This window comes from Antechinus flavipes, chromosome 1 (genome assembly GCF_016432865.1).
Source record: "Antechinus flavipes isolate AdamAnt ecotype Samford, QLD, Australia chromosome 1, AdamAnt_v2, whole genome shotgun sequence".
Taxonomy (NCBI): domain Eukaryota; kingdom Metazoa; phylum Chordata; class Mammalia; order Dasyuromorphia; family Dasyuridae; genus Antechinus; species Antechinus flavipes.
The window spans coordinates 192789835-192807896 of NC_067398.1; the positions used below are offsets into that span (position 1 = coordinate 192789835).

An 18062-nucleotide genomic window follows, 5' to 3' on the forward strand; every position below is an offset into this window, starting at 1 on the left:
TTGAGTTTAAAATAAGGGTAATGCCATCAGTTACTGAAATATAAGCAAATAAAGAAGTTTAAGAAGTCTTTTCCTTTTGGGAAATAGCCTTAATCAAAAAACATCTCATAGGAGAGATGAGCTTAGAATAAAGATTTGAGAAGGTGGGAAGATGGTCATTTTAGCATATAGAAAGAGAAAAAAATTTTTATATGTTTAGGTATAGTAGAAGGGGCTGGGAAGTAAAATAGGACATATAAAGCATTCAAAGACTTCAGTAGTAGAAAAATACTTGCTATATAGACATATTTAAATCTTGCCCAAAAAGTATGTGTATATATCAAATATCATGTTATATTTAATGATCTCAAACTTAACATTTTTAAGCATAGTTTAAAAAGATTTAAATCAACCATGTAATTGTAATTAATTGTGTTACATATCTGTATATGTCTATTTTACTGAGAAATCTTTCTTTAAAGAAGTAGAACTCTCAGAAGAAATTGAAGGACCAGTTGATGAAATGATAGTTTATGATTCACCAGAACAACTCAATGAGCAGCTGATAACTCTGTCACTATTACCTGAATCAAGGTGGAAAAACCTTCTCAATCTTGCAGTTATTAAGGTAATAACAGACTTATCTCAAATTCTGGGGTCCTCAACTTTACAGAAAGGATAATTAGTAACTAGGAAAAATTTTTTTAGTTTAAGAAGCTTCTCTTATTTTGTGGTCAAGGGCTTCTTGGGCAGTGGCTATATAACGTAAAAGTAAAGGATGTGAAGAGATAAAAAAAAGTCACATTATAATGGGTTTGATTAATGTTTCTAATCCTAACTTGAGATTCCTTAGGTATCTAATCTTAAAATCAAATATTAATTTTTTTTGTAGCTTTTTTCCAAATCAATTCAATAAAGAAAAGTACTGTATTTTGGGAAGATTAGTCTGTAACAAAAAGTACTTCTGTGGTACTTGCACAACAGAAATGTGAGGATGAAAGAATTCTCATAGACCTGCCATCAAGCATGAGTTTCTCTTCTTTGCTCAACCTTTTTTTATCATCAACAAACATTTACTTTGGTGTCTTTTCAAAGCATTGCTCGAGCACATCTTTATTTCTTAACATTTATGTACAACAGAACTTGTATGTAATCCACTCTACATCTTCTACCATCTTCTCCAACAGATTAATTCCTCAGTTGTTCTCTGTCTCTAATCTTTTCTCAAGATTCCTAGCAAAAAGTTGCTTAATTTGAAGCACCTCAGTGACTTAGTGGATAGAGTACTGAGCCTAGAGCCAGGAAAACCTGAATTTAAATCTAGTTTCAGGCTCTTAATAGCCATGTGACTTGGGCAAGTAACTTAATTTCTACCTCAGTTTCCGCAACTATAAAATGAAGATAATTATAGTACTTGCTTCCTGTTGGAATCCTTACTAACTGCTAACTAATTAGAGTTGATCTAATCTTACAAGAAGATGTTTTGGGCAGAACCTGAAACAAGGTACTAAGTAGAACTAAGTTCAATGAGTTCACACCTCCCTTGAAGCTCGTTGGGCCAGAGAGCACTATGGGAGAAAACCCATAATCCCTCTCTCTCGTATCCCACAATTCCTCCCTCTTGGATAAAAGAAACAGACAGAAGCTCTCGGTCAGATTTCAGTAGAGTTACGCCAGAAGCCCTCTCTCCGAGGCAAGGCAGAATATTTTCCACTTGGCTGGCTGGTGGCAGAAGTGTTCTTCGGAGAGTGAAGATGCTACAAGTCGAGATTTCAGCGGAATGACATGAAGAGTTGGAGCTGGCTGGAGGCTGAAGAAAACTGAGGCAGAGGCTGAAGGACCAGACCTTTGGATTTGGTGACATTCGGAGAGAGCTCTTGGAACCAAGCAGAGAGATAGGCCTCTAAGCTAACCGGGCTATATTGGGACAATAAAAGATCTGAACTTTTATCACCTGGCTGCGTTTAGAGAAGAAAAAGATCACAACATTCTGGCGCCCGAATGTGATGAGCTTTTTCTTCTCAAAACGCAGCCAGGTGATAAAAGTTCAGATCTTTTATTATCTCCAATATAACCCGGTTAGCTTAGAGGCCAATCTCTCTGCTTGGTTCCAAGAGCTCTCTCCGAATGTTGCCAAATCCAAAGGTCTGGTCCTTCAGCCTCTGCCTCTACTTTCTTCAGCCTCCAGCCAGCTCCAACTCTTCATGTCATTCCGGTGAAATCTCGACTTGTAGCTTCTTACTCTGAAGAACCTCCTCGACTGGCCCATTGGCCTATTTATGCTCCTTCCAGAGAGAGGGATTATGGGTTTTCTCCCATAGTGCTCTCTGGCCCAAAGAGCTTCAAGGGAGGTATGAACTCATTGAACTCCAATGAGTAAAGGTGTGAACACAAGCCTTGTATTAATTAGTTCTACTTAGTACCTTGTTTCAGATTCTGCCCAAAACATCTTCTTGTAAGATTAGATCAACTCTAATTAGTTAACAGTAAGGATTCCAACAGCTTCCCAGAGATGCTTTGAGGATCAAATGGGATATTACTACATGGCCTTACAAAGGCTTGTTCCTTTTCCTAATGCTCCCATTTTCTCTTTTCTTGCCACTTGCCATCCATTTGTGACTTTTTTTTACCTCAACTCTCAACTAAAATTGTTCTTTCCATGTTATTATTGATCTCTTAGTTGACAAATCTGGTGGTCTTCTCTCAGTCCTTATCTTCCCTGATCTCTCTGAGAGCATTTGACATCTTCTCTTAAATCCTCTCTGTTCTTTATGTTTTCAAAACACTCTCTTCTCTTGGTTCTCTTCCCTCCCTGTGAGACTGTTTCTCATGATCCTTTTTGGATTCATCATCCATATTAATCAAACAAGTATTTATTAAGCACCAATAAGTGCCAATCACTATATTGTTTGCTGGGAATACAAATATAATACATGAGGCAGTCATAAGGAATTTAGATTTTAACAAGAAAGGTGGCACACTCCTCCTCCTCACACATCTTCTTTCTTTCTTACTCAATAGTAAGAGAATAGTTACAGATAAATACAAAGTTACAAACCACAAGCATTTGGAAAGAGGGGTTAATAGAGTGATAATGTTGCACTTGGCTGTATCTTAAAAGAAGATTGGGCGTTTGTAAGATGGACATGAAAAGGAGTTAAAATCCAAACAGGGGAAATAGCAAGCTCAGAGGCGTAAAGAATGGAGGTAAATAAATGTCTGTGAACAGAGATCCAAAAGTACAAGAGGGGAAGTGAGTGATGAAGATAGGAAGATAAATTTGGAGCAATTTGTGAAGGACTTTAAAAGCTAAAGAGAAAAGTTTGTATTTAATCACAGAATCCATAGAGAATTGCCATAATAGAGTGAGAAGAGGAGAAAAACACCGGTCTTAAAGGAAATCACTTTGGCAGTAGTATGTGGGTTATGTCTTAATGCAGGGAGGCTAATTATTAAGCCATTGTAATGATCTAAAGAAGATGTGAATAGGGCCTGAAGCAAAATTGTAACTCAGTGGAGGAGTCAGGGTCAAGAAATATTTTGGATATATAAATGACAAGATTTGACAATTAATTGCATGCATGAAGTAAGGGAGCATGAGGAATTAGAGTAAAGGTAATGTTGAGTTTACAAATATAGTTGCTGTCAAGAGATGGTGTTGCCTTTGTTGGAAATAGAGAAACTTGGTAGATTTAGCGAGGAAAAATGGTGAGTTGTATTTTGGACATATGGAATTTAACATCTTGGACATCTAATTTACAATGTCTAATAAACAATAGGTGATGCAGGACTGAAGCTCAGGGGAAAGAATGAGCTTGATAAGTAATATATATATTTGTGAGCCATTTGTTTAAAGATAATATTTTAATCCATGGAAGCTGATGAGATCACCAGAAAAGAAAGTGTAGAAAAGAGGACCTGTGACAGAGCCTTAAAATGTCCACAATAAGGGCAGATAACCCAGATGATGAACCAACAAAGGAGACTGAGAAGAAATAATTGGGCAGGTAGAAGAATCACCAGCAGAGAATGGTGTCTTGGAAACTCAAAGTGCATCTATGAGATATAGCATATAGATTAAGAATTAGGATTGAAAAAGAACATCAATGTTGGCAAGTAAAAAATTCATTGGTAACTGAAAAGAACAGCTTTAGTTGAGTGGTGATGCTGCAAAGGTTAGAAAATGAGTGAAAAGAGGAGGATTAGGAGACTGCTAGTGCAGATAATTTTTTCTAAGATTTTGGCTCTGAAGGGGAAGAGAGTTATAGTATAATAGTTTGAGGGGATGTTAAATTCTAATGAAGGTTTTTTTAAGGGTGGGGAGAATTGGCCACATTTTAAGTCAGAAGGGAAAAAAATTAGTAGACAATGGGAGGTTGAAGTCGGGGAGAGGGATGATCGAGTTTGTGATTTGTTAGAGAAAGCAGGAGATGGGTTTGCATCCTATTCCTAGAAATGCATTTCCATCTCTAAAATGATTGGCCTCAACAACATGAGCCCCTTTGTTTTTAGGAAGACATGATTTTTGTGGGGAGAAATGGCTTTTTAGCCTCAATTTTCTCATTAAAGGAAGAGGGGAGGTTCTCAGCTATATTCAGCTATGTGAATATATAGCCCCGTCTTCTCTCTCATTTTTTTGTTCACACCCTCTCTCATTTAACCTTTGTTCCCTTAAGTTTAATTATCTCTATGCAGGAGACTTAATCAATGCATATGTCTCACCACATCTAGTTTCTGAGTTTCAATACCATGTCCTCAACTTTCTATTGGCCATTTCAAACTAAATTTCCCAAAGAATCTGAACATTAACTTGACCAAAAAAACTTTTATCTTTTCCCTCTTTCTTTCAGACTTCCCTATTTCTGTCAAGTACATCACCATCTTTCTGGTCATTTGTGTTCGTATCTCCCAGTCATCTTCTATTCCTTATTTTTACTTAGCCCATATATACAGTCTGTTGCTATCCCATTTATCCTTTTTTTTTCCCTCCACAAAACCACCATCCTAGTTCAAACATGTTTCATTTCTTTCCTGACTATAAAAGTACCTCCCCAACCATCTCATTGCTTTATATCTCCTCTCCTCTCTCTTTCATATATCTACTAGAAAGTCGTGGTGACCCTACCTTTCCACTTTGATTATAAATTGCTTACCTCCACACCTATCAAATGAACTGCAGTCAGATTGGCCTGTTTCTCATATAGAAGCCTCTGTCTCCTATTTTTCTGCCTTTTTACTGGTCATCCTATAATCCTTCAAAAATGCTATATTCCCTTGTCACTTCTGTCTTAAAGAGTTCCTCACTTCCTTCAAGAATAAAGAAACACCACTTTCTACATGAAGTTTTTCCTGATAACCAACTTCTAGTGCTCTCCTTCCTTGCATTACTTTGTGTACCATACATGTACACATTATTTCCCTTACATAATTTAAGCTTTTTAAGAGCAAAAACCTTGTTTTTGTATCTCTAACATTGTCACGCATGTAGACATTTAACAAATATTTGCTAATTGACTGGTTTCTATACACAAATCTAAACAATTAGTAACTGCCTTTTCTCAATACTAAACATGGGTAGCTTAAATTTTTTTCATTTGCTTAAAATATAGTTAATTTCACTTGTATTGATTAATGTTTCTGGATTTCAAGAATCTTCTCTAAACTTAAAAAAAATTATTAATAATCATGTTAAAGTTTCAAACATCCCATATCCCATTCCCTTTGATGTTACCTATTATTGGGCCCTTAGAAAAAAGGGCATATTATGTAAATTTAAAAAATAATCACACATCTCATCAAATTATTCATAACAGAATTTGGTCAGAATTAATTATTTTAATAAGATAATTCTGCATAACAGATGCTTCCTTCAGACATCATATTATTGTCTCATGTCCTACTTCTACTGTACCAAGAAGAGTGATTTTTAAGTACTCTGGCTCCTTAATTTTATAATTAAGAAAACTTAGGTGAAGTTATTTGAACAAAGCAAGTAAAGCCCAAACTAGAACCCAATCTGATTCCTAATTTTATGCTCTTTCTTTCAGTCTACAGCTCTTAAAACTTACACATTTAAAGAAAGGGAATTATCATGTGTTAGATATGGTGAAATAACTGATATGAATTTGTTGAATGAAAGATCAAAAAATAAAAAGATTTGAAAACAACCTAGTAAGCATTATGACTATGGACAAGTTCAAATTGCTTTAGGCAATTCCTTCAGACAGTTTGTGATCTGAGCTAGTAAAAGATTATACACCAGTGAGATCATAGATCCTTGACATATTGAGGTATATTTCATTTAAAAATGGTGTTTTATTTTTTACTTCTTCAGTATTGATAAAGAAGTGCTAAGATATTTTGTTGAAAGTGGAAATTCATTTATATATTTGCATATGTGTATTTTTTTGCTGCCTAGGGGAGAGGAGAAGTAAGCAAGGAAAGGAGAAAAAAATTTATAGCAAAATCTTGCAAAAAATGACTGTTGAAAATTATCTTTACATGTATTTAGAAAAATAAAATACTGTTGAGAAAAAAAGTTTTTGTTTTATGAGTCTTTTTGTCTTCATATTTTTCTTTTATCAGAAAAAAAATAAACCAAAAGAACCTCCCAAAGTGCCAAAGTCAGCACCATTTTTTATACCTACAGTTCCTGGCCTTATACCAAAATACCTTTCTTCTGAAGAAGATGTGAATGCCCAACAGGTAAGATCACAGATTCAAAGTTCTAAGCATGTATTCTTCTTCCCTTCCTAACTCTGCAGTCCCTTTAATATTAGTTGGGGGAGAATAAATATCCCCTTCTTCCCCACTACATGCCAAAGCATTGGACTATCAGACTTCATTTTTAAAATGTGTAATTTTGCTGTTTTTAATTCAAGTCTAAAGTGATCAACCTTGGAATTTTGGCTCAAAAATCTGACTTCTGTCTGAAACTTGAAGAAGGGCTGAATAATAATGAATGTAAGTAAAAATCTGATATTTTCCATCTCTATTTTAAACTCTGGAATATATAAACAAGAGATAATGGAGTATTTATAGCTAGTTCATTAGTTGTCATTTATATTTGCTAATATTGTTGTTCAGTCTTTTAGTCCTGTCTGAATCTTTCTAATCCCATGGATTTGTCCATATTGTTTTTTCTTGGCAAAAATACTATAGTGATTTTGCCATTTCCTTTTCCAGTTTGTTCCCATTTTTCAGATAGGAACTGAAGCATTTAGGGACTAAATGACTTACTTAGGGTCACATAGTTAGTGTCTGAGACCAGATTTGAATTCAACATGTTCTATTTACTAAGCCATCTGACTAGTAGTAGTAGTAGTAGCATCTAAAAATAGTCCCAAAAAAGCAGACCTAAAAAATCAGTGAGCTGGATAGTTTTTTAAACTTAGTTTATAGTAAATGTATTCAGTTTAATTTTAATTCATTTTCTCAAGTTTTTGTACTAATGTTGGGTGTACAGATTGGCCCTATTTTGTACCATTGTTGGTATTTTGTTTTGGGAACTTGTGATATTTTTATTTATTAAATGACATTGTCAAACATTAGTTAAATTTGACTTCTTATAATATGTAATTTGATAGCTTCTGTCTACTCTAGTTCACTTTAATAGATTTTTTTTTTTCAGAAGCAAACTTTCAAGAGTTACCTTTTCACATTTGGATTTTTAAAATTCATTATTTTTTTCTTCTATTTTCCCCTTAAAATTTTTTTTTGTAATTTTAATTGACAGTATTTTTTCTGTTAATCTGTCCCTCCTACTTTTCCTGCCCCCATTTAAGCCAAATCCCTCCACCCACTCACCTCCCAAAAATCCTTCAAAACATAGCTGGATAGCTTGGCAAAATAAACAGTTATGTTAGACATTGCCAAAAGCACTCTTTCTGAATTTTCATCTCTTCTCTCTTAGGAGATGAGTAAATGACCTGTTGAATTTTCAGTCTTTTAGACTGATTGTTTTTTCATTATGTTGATCAAAAATTTTTAAATTGTTCAAGTTGTTTTTCTCTATGGTGTTATAATGTTCTATTAGTTCTGCATACTTGGGTTTGCATCAGTTCATAAAATACTTTCCAGTTTCTTCTGAAATTATCTATTTCATCCTTTTTTTAGTGACACAATAATAGTCCATTACACTCATATCACAATTTGTTCCTCAGCAGGAAGAATTCTTCTTAATTTCCAACTTTTATTACCTTGAAAAGAGATATTATAAATATTTTTAATATGTAGATCCATTTCCCTTTAAAAAAAATTTTGTTGACAGTTTTTATATTATAAACATTTACAAATTACCCCCAACTCTATGAGAAGTTTCTTGTAACAGTGTAAAACAATTAAGGTAAAACTTTTAATACACCGACCTCATTTCAACACAACATTCCACATCTATAGCATCCTCCCGTTTCTATTTTCAATTAACATATCTAATTTTTTCCACTTTTCATCACTATTACAGCCTCTCAGTCTCTCAACCTACTCACTTTCCCTTGACTGCTACCCCATTCCATCTAAGGCACACACAAAAATGGTCGTTGATCTTGCCATCATGCACAAATGTTCCATCTCCATGTTCAAGAATTCCAGAATTCTCCTATTTGACTACAGTATCAGCCTTCATTGCTGCTGGGCAGTCTAACTATACTTAATCAACTCACTGTCCCAATATCCACATTAATTCTTCCTTTTCTTCACCCTCCAAATTTCAGTTGTTCTCTCTCAGCTGTTTCAGCTGAGAATTTTCCCTAATCTTTTATATAAAAGATTGAGGCCATTTGCCATGAGTTCTCTTTTCTCCTCCTTGTCTTCACTTGAAGAATGCTGCCTCTCTTCTCCCCACTCCTATATCATAAAATGAGGTGGTTCTCTTCTTTACCAAGGTGAAGCCCTCTGCTTGTTCAAGAGGTCTTGATATTCCATCCTGTCTCCTAACAGTTGTCCTGTCTGTCATCCCCATGCCTCCATTTATTTTCAGCCTCTCTCTGTCTTCTGGTTCATTCTCAGTTGTCTATGAACATGTTCAGGTCTCGCTCATATGAAAAATGGGAAGTATCCATTCTCACTATCATCTTATATCTCTTTTGCCCTTGTAGCTAATCTCCTAGAAAAGGAGATTTGCAATAGATACTTTTTCTCCTGGCTTTCTTCTTAATTCTATGTAAGCTAGCCTCTGACCTATAGTTGCTAAATCCCCTTTCTTAATCCTCATTCTCTTTGACCTCTCCATAGCCTTTGACAGTTGATCACTCTGTTTTCCTTGATATTCTCTGATCAGAATTGTTTGCTGCATTTTTTAGAATTTTGTAAAGGAGATTTGGTGGAGACTATACTTCTTCCTGTTACTTCTAGATATTCAGAGACTTTTTAAAGTTATTCACAATACTATCCTCAGATGTTACTTCTCTTTGGCCTATAAGTTACTTCTCTTATTTGCAAAAACAAATTACAAATGATAGATTGTATAAAAAACCCTTTTAATAAATAATAGATCATTTTGGTTCTAATGATATACTTTCCTATTACAGGTAGCTGCAGCTAGTAACTGATTTTTTTTCCTTAAAAACACAGATGAATCTCCACTAAATATTCTTAAGGAATTGGGCCCTTCAGCTATTGAAATAGAGCTAAGAAGCTTATCTCCAGACTGTGGTGGCTCTATACAGCTCATGCAGAGTTTCTTGAAAATGATTGGAGCAATGTTAATCACAAAGCGTGATTTTGAATTGGCCCAGGCGTATCTAGCTTTATTCTTAAAGGTAATTATAGCATTTATGAGAAGAAAGCTTTTTTTTTTTCATAATACTTATGAATACTTGAGAAATACGGAGGCTTCTCCTGAATAAGCTATAGCAATCTAGCCTTCTTCCTTCATCTCTGTTCCTAAGCAATTAAAATTTTGCTAATTTTTCTTGCATGAGTAAATATGTCAACATTTTACGACAAACCTAATCCTCCTTCTTTGTTCTGTATAGCCATTGATTGGTGAGGTTGAGTTCTAGGTAGCTATAAAGTTGTTGGAACTAGCATAAAGCTCCTTTTTAGAAGATTATATATCAGTCAACATTCATAAGGTTTCTTTTAATAGTAGAACGAGAACAAGGAAATGTGTTTTTCATCACAAACTACTTCACTGTAGAAAACAGCAGTTTCCCTGAGAATATTAATTTCTTCTCATTTTACTTATTGAAGGGGCAGATGTGTACATATATGTATGTATATGTACTTACATTCCCATACCAGATGATAGGGCTTTGTAAACTTTAAAGCACTTTATGAATGCTTATTTTTAATATACTTTTTAGCTAAGAAAGGTTAGAACTGCTATAAGACTTTTGTAAGGTCTGTTAATAAATCAATAATATTCCATATTTGATTCCATTTAACTATTTCTTTAAAATGTAACTGGTCTATAAACACTACTTCAATTAAAAGTTTAGAAAAAGGAAAGGAATAAAACAGTAAATAAAAATAAATTAAAATAGATCTTATCTATTATTACAGCCCTTATTCCCATTACTTTCAAAGTTTATATCCATGTATAAACTATGTATATACATTTTGCCTCCCCTATTGGTACATATTAGTCCTTGATGGCAGGGATTATTTCATTTTTGTCTTTTAATCTTCCAGCAGCTAACACAGTGTTTAGCTTATAATGAATGCTTAACCAATATTTGTTGATTGTCTAAGGTACTTTGTGATAAAATAGAAGTTTGAGTTTGACTTCTTAGCCTGTGGAATTCTTACACTGTCAACCTCAGCTTCAGTTGTAAAAATAGAATATAATCATAATTACTAAACTATAAAGATGTCCAAAGAACAAAAAATAGTGTTAATAAAGGAGAGGGGAAATCCTATACTCACTGGAGGAAAAAGTGTGCAACTACTCTAAGCATTAGGAAAAATGTTAAACATTGAGAAAACATTTAGATTTACTTGGGGTCTCTGTAAAAAGTAAAAGATTAAATGAGAAATGTCATTTTCTAAAGCTCACACAATTTAATTTTAACTTATGAACATTTACTTTTTCAGTTGCATCTTAAAATTCTTCCTTCAGAGCCAGTACTTCTAGAAGAAATGACCACATTGTCTTCACAGTTAGAAGAAACCTGGATACATCTGCAATCTCTCTTCAATCAAAGCCTATGTGTTTTAAATTTTATAAAAAGTGCTTTGTTATGAAAGACTTATTTCTTATTCCTGCTAAATTTAAAAACTCCGAAATCTACAATTTTGCAAGGAAGACGTGATACAAGAAGATTTGTAATTGTTTTAAACATGGACCTAATTAAGTTCTTTTTTACCTTATTAATGCTTTACTATTTCATTGTATAGTAAAGAAAAGAAGTGCTTATGATATTGACTGAATTTTACAGTCCCTGATTTTTCGGTTATGATAAAGAAATTTCCTTCACTTAAAAACATTATGTATTTGTTTTATGTCTCTTTATAAATTCCTCAGTTCATTTTCTAGTACCTTTCATTCTTTATTTTCCTGCTATTACATGGCATATTTATGATAACCTAATCTTCATCTCTTTAGTGTCTCTTATATGAGATGCTGTTAGAATCAGACCAAACCTGTGATTTCATTATTATAAAGAACTTTCAGTAAAGATGTTTCCTTTACCTCTTCAGATGAGCATCTTGTGTGCTGCTCATTTCAGCTACCTGGGCAGCTCTTTATCTCATAAATTGAAAAATTAAATAACACTTGCACACAATCATGTCTCAGAGATAGGATTTGAACTCAGAAATGCTATCCATTAGGTGCAGTTAGATGGTGAACTGGATAGATTTTTTTGGGCTTGAGTCAGAAAGACTCATCTTTCTGAGTTCAAATTGGTCCTTAGAAAATTACATAGCTGTGTAACTTTCTTTGCTTCAATTTCTCTGTCTATAAAGTGAGCTGGAGAAGGAAATGGCAAACTACTACAGTATCTTTGCCAAGAAAATTCTTAACTGGGATCATAAAGAAGCAGATGTGAGTGAAAATCTCTGAACTTCAACAACAAAGCTCTCCGCTGCCCTCTATTAAACATCATTTCCAAGTTAAATCAAAGAAGGGAACTAATCCTTATTTTTTCTAGCAGCATATAGTCTGATATATGGGCATATTCTGTTGATAAAGAAAACATATAGTGCAAGCAAAAAAAAAAAAAAGATTTATTCACTATTTCTTGATGGATGAAAAGTTAGAATTATAAAATTATAACTTAAGAATTGGAAGGTACTTCTATCTCTTCTCATTTTACAAATGAGCAAATTGAAGCTTTGAGAAATTTGTGACTTTTCTAAAGTTACATGGAGTGTGTTGATTTGCATTCAATCTCCATAGTTCTTTTTCTGGATGCAGATGTCATTTTCTGTCCAAAGTCTTGGGATTGTCTTGCATTGAAGCCATTTCCATGAACTACATTTCTCACTTCTTTTTCTCATATCTCTTAGGTACCTTCTGCTGCTTTCTTATCATTTACCCTAATCCCACATGATGGAGACTTACTCATTACAGTGACTAACCTCTCTCCTTATTGGAGCAATCCCTTTGCTAAGTGGAAATGGTATATTAGAAATAAAGCCTATTTGTATCTTTTTAGTGTAAATACCTTGACAAACAGGTGGTGACCATCAGAAACAGACCTCCAGTAACCCTGTCTTCTCCATTGGCCAAGTAGTATCCCATCTTCAAGGATTTACCTCCTGAGAAAGACTATTGAACCTTGAGGGCCAATGACTCCATTCACTAAAATAAAGGCATGTACAACTGGACTTCAGCAGCTCATTTGGTAATTAATAGGCTATATCCTAGAGAATAGGGGTACTGGTAAGTCCTTCCAGTTGGCTGAGTGCCCGCCTGCATGGCTGGTTTTTGAGAGAGCCTAGAGAGACAGGACAGACATCTTCATCTATGTTACATCCTGGACACTGGTAGTCATAAATCTAGCCAAATAATCAAATTCCTGGAGAATTTAGGACTGGACAATTGAAGGCTTTTATCTTTGAGATCAGGACCAATAAAGGAATTTTACTAATATTGCCTCCTGCATGCATGACGCTACTTATTCATCAGAGACATATGCTAACCTATGTTAAAGCTATTATGAGAGAAGTAGATGTTAGACATTTGGATAGTGATACCCTGGTATCCTGGACTCAGGATCATATGATAACCTCCTCTAAGAACAAGGCAGCTATTCCTAATCCAAGTGGTCCTCAGTTCATCACCAGCTGGCAAAATAATGTTCTCACATTTCAGAGTAAGATTTGTACCTATTGACCAACAGTTGTATCACCATGTATCTGATTGCCCATGTTACTTAACTAATCTCCCAGCAGCCATGTCTATGATCAATCAGTCCTACCCTGGAAAGAGTAAAGCAGTCCATCAAACATTCTTTCTCTGAGACTCTGACCTTGAAAGGAAAAATGGGAATCACATGTTTCATGATGTCTTAATGAACTAATAATATAGAAATCCTCCAATTATGTATTGTGGAAAATAAGGAGAAGTAAAACAATAAACTATGTAAAGTCAGACACGTCAAAGTAGATATTCCTATCCACTTTAACAACTACTTGTCCTTAGGTAAAAGACATCTGTAGTGTGGTCTGAAAGTTTTGGTCACCTTTTGTTTCCTGCCTTTGAACACAGAATATTTTCTTATCCTGATAATAATTTCTGCCAATCATATTCCAAATGTGATTGCTTTATTTCTCCATCCTAAACTGCTCTAGAATGCTGCTGATTCACTAATCTGAGAGCCCCTGAAAAATTCTAAAAACCAAATTTCTAGTGTAAGACGCTAAAGCTTCTGACAGTTAAGAGCAATTTTCTGTAGGATGCTAAAACATTTCTTTTTTTTAAAGTGTGTCCTCCAGTCTTTGACTCTTGGTCATTGGACCCTCACTGACCAAGAGGCCTCTCCCAGGAGTTCTTATTCCTCTTGGTTGAAATAATTTGCTAACAACTTAATGCAAAACTTATCTTTTGGAAATCTTTATCCAAAAAGAACAGGTAAAATAATAGAATAATTAGCAGATACCTAGGGATAGCCTGACCAAATGGCCATTAGACTTCTAGAACCTCAATGCAGCTGCTCGCTCTGCCATTTTGATGGTGTAATAGATAGAGGACAGGTTCTAGAAAAAGGAGGAGCTAAGTTCAAATATGGCCTCAGGTACTTAATACTTCCTAGCTGTATGACTCTGGGCAAGTCATCTAACAACAATAGCCTCAAAAAAAAAAGAAAAGTAATTATTCCTACTATTAGGTAACAGATGCTACTGAATGGATGACACATGGTCATATTATTGACATTTTTCCAGGATTGCCTATTATAAATCTGGTAAGGATCTCTTTAACAAGATTGGTATAGCACAAGAGACCCCTATTGTTAAATAGAATTGGTAATCGAATATTTTATTTCCATGATTCCCTAGCGTGTTAGTGCCTTTACTAATGAGTTATGACTGTGTCAGAGGCTGAGGCTATCTATCACACTGCATTCTTACAATTTGTCTTCTCCACTAGCCCAAGGGTCCCAACACTGCAGACCTTATTTCAGTTTTGCAACAACAAAAATTCAATAATGATATTTCTCTTTTCCTTTCCAATATAATCCCCTATATCTCTTATTTATGTTTTCTAATACCCCCAGATCTTGCCATTTTAATGTTTCTCTATGAATTAAGCCTTAAAGATTTTGAGCTGACTTTTATTTTCTTCTTGTATGTAAATAATCCATATAAACAATGTAAATATTTAAACCCTTTTAATTTAAAAATATGTATTTCTTTTGTTGTACCTCTTGGCAACTACATTTTCATTTCCAGATATCTACTTAGTGCTGAGCTTTTCATCAAGAATGCTTGGAAATCTTCTATTTCATTAGAGATTAATTTCTCCCTGGTTGGATTATACTTAGTTTTGATGGATAGATTATCCTTGATTGTAAACCTTTATCTCTTTCTTACCTTTTGCATTGGCATTCCAAATTCTCTTGTTCTTCATTTAGCAATTGCTATCATTGAATGATTCTTGCTGTGTCTCTTTAGTATAGTTCTTTGTAATAATTTTTCTTTGATCTGGAAACTCTGGGTTTTAGCTATAATGTTCCTTTTTCATTTTTGGCTTTTTCATTTCGGAGTTATTTCTAGTGTGACCCATTAAATTTTTCTGTTTTCACTGCTTTCTATTTCTAAGAGTTCTGGTTAATTTTCATTTATCATTTCCTAAAATAAGGTGATGGTGTAGGTTTAGCTCTAAAACCAGCACATTCTTAGTTTAGATTTAACGTTGGAATGAAATGAGACACTTGCATGACCGAACATTTAACAAAGAAGGAGATTTATTTTGCTTGAACACTACTACAAGGATATGCAACAAAGATACAGTGGCACTTAACTTTCCTGGACACAAATCCCACTTCTCTGCATCTTGAAATCTGTCTGTTCAATCAGTCATCAGAGTTTGGTGACTTATATGATCTTGGGCATGAATTAAGTCTGACAGGTAATGAACTATGCAAGGCTAAGATGTTTTATGATCCCAGTTCAGGAACTTGCATCAGGGAAGCTAGATCCAATGAGATTTTATATACATATATATATATATATATAGTCCAATGAGACTTTGCATCAGAGTCAAGGAAGTTGCATGAAGAAGGTTCATCCTACTATAGTTATCCATACTTTTTTCCTAATTTTTTTTAAAGATGGTTTGATAACTAGATTAGCTCTCTTTGATCTGTTTTTCAGGTTAATCATTTTGATATTTTTCAGATTTTTCTCCTTTTCGACTTTGTTTTGATATTTCTTCTTGTTTTATTGAGTCATTTCCTCTCCCTTTCTCCCCCATGATTCACTCTAATTTTCAGGACATTTAGTTGTTGAGTGATATTTTCCACTGTTTTATGGAATCAATTTCATTTGCCATTATTTCCTTCCTAGCTTTTTCATTCAGTATCTTGTTTCTTTTCCTTCTATTATTCATATAATCTTTAAGGTCAGAAATTTTTTTTTCTGAGTCTTTATCTGGATTTCACAAAGCCAGTTATTTCTTTGTAGTATTTGGAATGTTTTTTTGATCATTACAGAGCCTTTAATTGGGCCATGTTTTAAAACTGAATGTTATAGGACCTTTCTGGTCCTGAATATAGTGGGCCAGACTAGGCCACTCATTCAGGGGACTCCAGAGCTACTCTAGTGCTATGTTTTGCCTGGAGGGATTACTCCTGTTACTGTGATCCTGGTACCCTCTCCACTATAGCCTCTATCTGAATAGAAACTTCTTCCCTTCTGTCATTGAAATTAGGGGATAATCAAAGGCTGGGCTCAAGGCCACTACTTCCTACCTAGACTCTGTCTAGATTGTCCAAGGCTGCTCTCTGCTAGACAAAGGACTAAAGTCTGTTTCTTGTAGCCACATGCTCAGAAAAGGCTCAAGCTGGGACAGCCTTAACTGTCATTAAACTTAGGCATGAAGTGCTAGAAGATCCCAAAAGGCTTTATTCGTTATTCAGTTTTCTGCACTTCTCTCTTGAATTGCCCCAGTTTGTTTATCCCAGAATCTCCTTAGGATTCCAGTGGATTACTGGGTTGGTTAAGAGGAATCTACAGGTGATTCTCCCAGTACAGTAGTGCATCTCTAAAACATGACATTTATTTTTAAGGCGTTAGGGAGGAAGATCTGGGATCTTTCTGTGTCTGAGCATTGTCCTCAAATCTTAATTATTTTATTTATCTGAGATTTAGTTTGTATGGAGCTTGTCACCCATCCATGAAGGATAGTTGCATGCTGTCAACTCTGTAGGTTTATAGTTCTAGAGCTGGAAGGGACCTCAGAAACCATTAACTCTGTAAGCTAAATTGCTTGTTTTACAGATGATAAAACTGGAGGTCAGGAAAATTAAATTGAGCCTTAAACCTGTGTAGAGTATACTAGTTATACTCTTTTAATGTGGTATTTTAACTCAGGTCTTCTGCCTTTCCACTGTAACACTTATTTTGAACTCCAAAATATTATTATTTATTTTAGTTCTATCTATTCCAAGGCAAAGACCATATTGGATATTGATTACTCAGTGCTGAATGGATATAAGGAGGTATTCCAGAGTTGACGAGAAATGGAGAAAAGAGAAATATAATCACTTTGAATTCTTTTGGCTACCAGTTTTGAGATGTAAAATTTAAATCTCTCTTCAGGGCTGAAGGGAGAGAAAGGTTGAGAAGAATCTAACTTAAAGAAAACTTCCTCTCTTTTCCACTTGGTGAGATGTGGGATTTTCTCTCTTGGTTGAGCTAGACTATCTTACTCCCAAAGGGAGAGTTGATTTAATCTATATTGTCTTTTATGTATTCTCCTATGTCCACTTTCTTTGATTTCTTTTTTGCTATTTACTTGGATAATTTAGTTTATTCGCCATTTGTTCTCTGTGTTCATTGTGAAATAGGCATTTGGTGGGAAGAGAGCCAAGATGTAGAGCTTGGCACACTCTCCCCATTAAGGAGCAAAGAATTTACCTTAAATTGGAACCTAAAAATTCTATTCTTTCCACTAATAATATTTAAGGCAATAGATAAATATAATTCTAGCCAGGTACCTCCTCTCTCTCAGAAGAGCAGAATAGCCTGTCTCTGGCCCCACTCTCCTGCTTCACCTCCTGACAGGAATCAAAGTTTCCTTTGAAGAAGGGTAGGTGGAGGAGACAATAGAGATGTATATTCTTGCTTCTCTGTGAGCTGCATCTAGCAGAATCATGTGGACACATAACCTACATGGGCAAAAATAACAACACCCACACCACACATCCTTATATAATCTTTTGCATAAAACTGTAATTTTATAGACAATAAAAAATCCTCTATCATGTTTGTTCACTGAACACATTGTATCTAGCAATCTGTATGAACCAGAATAAAATCAAGAACCTGGAACAGAACAAAAAGAGCCTTTTAGCAGTAAAAATACAAATTCCAAAGTCAATATATTAAATTTCAGTCCTCCACTTGCCAGAGCCCTGAGAGCTTCAATAAGAACCGCATTCCCACTTTAAACAATTCAAACATGCTTAGCTACCAGT

General features: G+C 34.7%; 1 protein-coding gene across 1 annotated transcript in view; it reads left to right on the forward strand.

Moving 5' to 3' along the window:
• WDR36 (WD repeat domain 36) overlaps positions 1 to 11403 on the forward strand; it is a 54064-nt gene extending 42661 nt beyond the window's left edge. The window contains exons 19-23 of the mRNA XM_051994322.1: positions 462 to 607; positions 6565 to 6684; positions 6861 to 6942; positions 9550 to 9737; positions 11014 to 11403. Coding sequence (XP_051850282.1) covers positions 462 to 607; positions 6565 to 6684; positions 6861 to 6942; positions 9550 to 9737; positions 11014 to 11163 — 686 coding nt within the window. The 3' untranslated portion in view covers positions 11164 to 11403. The remainder of the gene's footprint in view (positions 1 to 461; positions 608 to 6564; positions 6685 to 6860; positions 6943 to 9549; positions 9738 to 11013) is intronic.
• Positions 11404 to 18062: the final 6659 nt, after the last annotated feature.